The sequence below is a fragment of the Oncorhynchus nerka genome, linkage group LG6 (assembly GCF_034236695.1).
Source record: "Oncorhynchus nerka isolate Pitt River linkage group LG6, Oner_Uvic_2.0, whole genome shotgun sequence".
NCBI classification, from domain to species: Eukaryota; Metazoa; Chordata; class Actinopteri; order Salmoniformes; family Salmonidae; genus Oncorhynchus; species Oncorhynchus nerka.
The window spans coordinates 9,531,530-9,537,529 of NC_088401.1; the positions used below are offsets into that span (position 1 = coordinate 9,531,530).

Consider the following 6,000-nt stretch of genomic DNA (forward strand, 5'->3'; position numbering starts at 1 on the left):
TCCCCTGGCCAGACCATGGCTGATGTTGTAAATCAGCTCTTTTTCCAATCAGGGGGAATAATCGATAAAAGCACTCAGTTGATTTCCGTGCTCTCCCTATTGACATCCTATCCTTAAATCTAGCCTTCACAGGCATCCCGTATAGCCACTCTAGCCTCTCCTCCACTGTCGTAAATACACAAAGTAACGATGAGTGATGGACAAGGCTTTCCCAGCAACACACACTAAATCGTGACTGACAGATCCACTGATGATTCTGAGCGCGAGTCTTTTTAGCTAAAGATGCTTCAGTGGTCTAAGCTTAAACACTGGGAGTGATGAATTCAATTCATGAATATATTAATAAGGTTTTATTTACGTGTCAAAGGACCCATCCCGTACATAATAATTTGTCACATTAACCATGTTTCCATCCAACCATTTTTATACAAGTAAAATAGGCCTACATCTCGGATACATAACTAATGACAGGTCTGATGGAAACCCCTAATTGTTGGTAAGCTTTCCTAAATGTCGACAAAATAAAATACATTCGAGAGTGGTGGATCATTTTTTGTTGTTGTCGGTTAATAGATCATCAGACAAAATGGCAGTGGCAAATATTAGTTTTTTTTTCTCATTTAATTGTTGATAAAAACAACTATCATGTCGCAGTAAATTTGGAGTCACGTGATGCCATTTTGTTTGATCCTCCCAGTACGTCTTGGAAAAGTAGGCTACAGAGGAAATAAATGATGGGTAAATTCACAGGGTGGTAAAAGTGCCCAGTGTTGAGCTGAAAACACTCCTTTCCAATACATATTGAGGGTCTTAATATGCTAGTGACATAATCAGTGCTTAATCTAACAATTATCTCATCTCTTAGTCTCGTATCCAGAATCTCATCATGCAGCCGACCCTCTGTCTACGGCCTGCTATCTAAAGACATTGTGCCAAGACCAGAGTTTGCTCTTTATCGCAATACTTTTTTCTTTGCCCAAACCATAGACAAGAGTTAAGTATGGGAAGCAAAGGAAAGTGATATGACAAAAGTACTTTTTTATGTACTCTGCAAACAGCTCTTTCGGGTAAAATGTGCATATTTTTTTTAGGTGCCAAGATTATTATATTTTTGGTGGAAAATCTTTAGACAAAATGGATGGTAACGTATCTATTGTTGAAAGAAATGTAATATACATTACGGTGATTCTTCTGATGTTCCGCTGTGCCGCACAAAGAAAGAAAGCGTATCAATACACAGCAGCCGTGGTTCACCAAACAACAACATGTCAATAAAATAGATACATTTAAGTCAATAAGGCAGAAGACATGTCTAGAAATGTTAGCATGGCTCATGATATTAGCCAATCAGGACAAGACGAATGTGACACAAAACAAAGTATGAATATAATGAATGCTAGTCTGATAGTCTAGGGGTTGCCTTCCACCTTGTGGTCCTTATTTTATGAATATCTTACGAGACAAATAGTTGAGCGTGCCGGAGATAGTGTTTTAACTAAAGATGCTGTATGGGATTATTCGACACATTGTTAAACAAAAGTAATGTAATTACAGTTCTTCTGATGTTCCGCTGCACCACAGAAGGAAAGAAAGAAAGAAATATCAAATCATAATAATATACTTTACATTGGACTGGGCAGACTCAGCCCAACTACCAAACCAGTAGGTACAATATAAAAGACTAAACAATTATCCTCAAGCTAAAATAAATACATAATACCAAGAGTTTATATCTACCAATTTTTTTTTCACATTTGTGTTTTTTTCCCCCACCAGCAATGAATGCTTATGTGGGTACCCTTTTAAATTTGTATTTCAAATATTACTATTCTCAGATTTTTAGGTTTGTTTTATAATAGTTTTTGTTGCAAAACGCTATATATCCATTGTTTAGCTGGAATGGAGTATTCACATCCTGTCTTTAACATATGCAATTCAACGCATCATAAATCTAGCTTCATGCTGTAGTGTTTGGTTAGAGTTATCTCTTGTCCCAAATGGCACCCTATTCCCTATATAGTGCACTACTATTGACCAGAGCTCATACCTCATATCACTGTATTGCTTAATTTTTTAAAATGTATATATTTTTAAATATTGATGTCACGAATCTATCATTTGTACAGTTATTTATAGAATGTTTAATTGTTTGGCACATTTGATTTTGCAAAACTTTTTTTTGGAGAGTGAGGCGGATATATCTTGTTTTGCAAAAAAAAAATGTGATTGCAAGTCTCTCTGAAATGAAACCAAGTGATAGGTTTCAAACAAATACATATCTATCATTGAACAACCCCATGCCATGATTAGATAGTGAAAAAACACACCATCTCTTTTTTTTCCAACAAAAATCTAATTTACCAACATTTATGAAAATGTATATACAGCGTTTTGAAATGAAAGTCTTTATACAGATACATATAAGTAAATGAAACAGAAGAGGTGTCTAGAAATATAAGCATGGCTAATGCTAATGTTAGCCTGTCATTAACATAGCACTAACATGACCTAAATAAGTATCAGGTAAACTAATGCTAATGTTAGCCTGTCACTAACATAGCACTAACATGACCTAAATAAGTATCAGGTAAACTAATGCTAATGTTAGCCTGTCACTAACATAGCACTAACATGACCTAAATAAGTATCAAGTAAACTAATGCTAATGTTAGCCTGTCATTAACATAGCACTAACATGACCTAAATAAGTATCAGGTAAACTAATGCTAATGTTAGCCTGTCACTAACATAGCACTAACATGACCTAAATAAATATCAAGTAAACTAATGCCAATGTTAGCCTGTCACTAACATAGCACTAACATGACCTAAATAAGTATCAGGTAAACTAATGCTAATGTTAGCCTGTCACTAACATAGCACTAACATGACCTACATAAGTATTAGGTAAGCTAATGCTAATGTTAGCCTGTCACTAACATAGCACTAACATGACCTAAATAAGTACCAAGTAAACTAATGCTAATGTTAGCCTGTCATTAACATAGCACTAACATGACCTAAATAAGTATCAGGTAAACTAATGCTAATGTTAGCCTGTCACTAACATAGCACTAACATGACCTAAATAATTATCAAGTAAACTAATGCTAATTTGCTGCCGTTAGGAGTTGCCTTTCACCCTGTGGTCTTTATTTTATGAATATTGGTGGAGGTTTCTCTTCCTAATGTTGTTTGGCTGTAGAGTAGACCACAGCAATGGGAATGTGTGCTAATTTGGCATGCCTTGAGCCTGCCTTGGGCATCCCTGAAACTCTGACTAGCGCTGAGAACAAGGGAATGTGGCTTCCCTGTAACTCTGGCTAGCCCAGAGAAATAGCATAAATGTCAACTGGAGGCCTATAAATTGGCCTTAGATGGCAGATATGTTGCTCTAGTATTCAATTACACATGCACTTGTTTGTGGTTAGAGCATAGAAAGAGATCTAGCTAGCCTAGCAGACATGCTAGCTATTAGAGTTAACACAGCTAGCCTGGCAGCAGCAAAATACTGTCCCACCAAGTCAATGGAAGCTAACGCTAATTACATTATTATTGACATTATACAGTAGGTGTGACTTGACCAGTCACCCCATATCTCAGGGGGTCCCTGCAGGCTGCTGGAGGAAACTGAGGAGTTGTTGGCTCAGGGGTTTCCTGCAAACTGCTGGAGGAAACTGAGGAGTTGTTGGCTCAGGGGTTTCCTGCAGGCTCCTGGAGGACACTGAGGAGTTGTTGGCTCAGTGGGTCCCTGCAGGCTGCTGGAGGAAACTGAGGAGTTGTCGAGCTTTCGGTTTCGCTGAGCCATAAAGGGGTTTCACAGTTATAATGAGATGACAGAGTAAGGAAATTTTCTCAGAATGTTAAAGTCAGGTTGCCGTGCCATCCATTTTATTGTCACAATATCTCTCGACATAGATGGAGTCTCGTGCGATTAGAAAGGATTAGCCAAAAATATTTGTGTTTTTTTCTTTCTCCAGAGCAACAATTTGATAGCACACTCTTGCTAAGTAAATTACCAAAGAAACACAATGTATACATTTGAGAATTAATCAAGGCAATCAATGGGCCATGCTTCACTCATCATACAGACTTGAGATCATTCTGTTTTGTCTGATGTGACCCATTATCATTCTAATGATCTTTCCTGACACACTTCCTGACACACAGTAGACTTCCATTTCCTGTCATTAGCGTCGACAAAAAAAGAATCCTTCATTCAGCCGAGGCCTCTTCTAAAGAGGTTAAAATGTGTGTTGTCGAGTGTCTCAACGCTATGGTGTTGAAGGGGGCTCTCAAAAACACAAATACAATAACTGTCCTAATATGCATAAGGCGGACTTGGTGTAGTCATTATAATGGAAGAGCATATTTAACTGTATCAACGTTACGGTTTTCCACTTTTGACCACGACACTATGTAAGAAATGTATATAAAAAAACATCGCTTAAAAATAACTTCGATCTGTTCATGACCCCTATTACGCTCAAGTATACGTCCAAACTCCAATCTTACCTCAAAGAAGGTGGTCCCTCTCTCTCTCGCTTCAATTCCTCCCTCCCATCCTCCCTCTCTCTCCCACTCTCCCATCCTCCCTCCCTCTCTCTCTCTGCCCTCACTGCTCATCTGTTCATCCGAGAGTAGCACCATAGGCACTCCAGAAACCCAACTCCCTCCCTCCCTCCCTCCCTCCCTCTCCCTCTAGCTCCTTCCTTCTCCTACTTTATGCCAAGGAACTTGGGGAAGCCCATGGCGGGGCCTCTCCAAGCTATGGTCAGGAACGTATCTGGGCTGCATATTACTGCTGCTTGGCCAGCTGTTGGAAAGATAAAGAGAGCAAGAGATGGAGGGAGAGAGACAGACAGACGGGGAGGGGGGGTGTAGTGTGTGTGTGTGTGTGTGTGTGTGTGTGTACTGTGTGTGTGTGTGTGTGTGTGTGTGTGTGTGTGTGTGTGTACTGTGTGTGTACTGTGTGTGTGTGTGTGTGTGTGTGTACTGTGTGTGTGTGTGTGGTCTAATATGGGTGTTACCTGATGACATGTACCTCCTGTGATGGATGTTATGTTTGTTTCCTGTTTAGTGACAAACCATAGGTTTAACTACTTTTAACAAACAGAAACTTCAGCTAGCAATATCAATGTGTGTAGCCATGCAAGGCATTCTCCCAACAACCTTGCCTGGGTGGCGCATTGCCTCCTGTGTAATGTAGTCTTAATGTTATTAACATATAAAACAATGGACAGATCCGAGCGGGTGTTATTTGACAGGGTTTGGGGTTAGATAAGGTTCACTCACAACAGACACACACATTTCCTAACCCTTAACCCTTAACCCTAAACATAATCCTAACCCTGACCCATACCCTAACCCTATCGCTTAACCCAAATCCTAACCCTGACCAGTACCCTAACCCTAAGCCCAAACCTAACCCTAGCTCTTAACCCTAAAACTAACTGTAGCTCCTAACCCTGACCCGTACCCTAACCCTAACCTGAAAACCTATCCCTAACAACAAACCTAACCCTTAACCCTAAACCTAACCCTGACCCTAACCCTAACCTTAACCCGAAAACCTAACCTTAACCTCAAACCTAACCCTAGCTCTTAACCCTAAAACTAACTGTAGCTCCTAACCCTAAACCCAGTGGTGGAAAAATTACCCAATTGTCATACTTGAGTAAAGGTATAGATACCTTAAGAGAAATTGACTAAAAGTGAAAGTTAGCCAGTAAAATACTATTTGAGTAAAAGTCTAAAAGTATTTGGTTTTAAATATACTTAAGTATCAAAAGTAAAAGTATAAATAATAAAAAAAATCGTTATATTAAGCAAACTAGACAGCACAATTTGTTTTTTTAAATTAATGGGGCTCCAACACTCAGACATCCTTTACAAATGAAGGATTTGTGTTTAGTGAGTCTGCCAGATCTGAGGCTGAGGGATGACCAGGATGATCTCTTGATCAATGCTGAATTGGACCAAATTCCCTGTCAAAATGTA

The 6,000-nt window shown here is 39.1% G+C and overlaps 1 protein-coding gene across 1 annotated transcript in view; it reads right to left on the bottom strand.

Annotated features, from left to right (window-relative positions):
• The window catches only part of LOC115123622 (very-long-chain enoyl-CoA reductase-like), a 28,817-nt gene extending 24,191 nt beyond the window's left edge, over window positions 1–4,626 (bottom strand). Inside the window, exons 1-4 of the mRNA XM_065019253.1 lie at window positions 4,620–4,626; window positions 4,516–4,532; window positions 1,553–1,570; window positions 1,182–1,202 (exon numbers count right to left, since the gene is read on the bottom strand). Coding sequence (XP_064875325.1) covers window positions 1,182–1,202; window positions 1,553–1,570; window positions 4,516–4,532; window positions 4,620–4,626 — 63 coding nt within the window. The remainder of the gene's footprint in view (window positions 1–1,181; window positions 1,203–1,552; window positions 1,571–4,515; window positions 4,533–4,619) is intronic.
• Window positions 4,627–6,000: the final 1,374 nt, after the last annotated feature.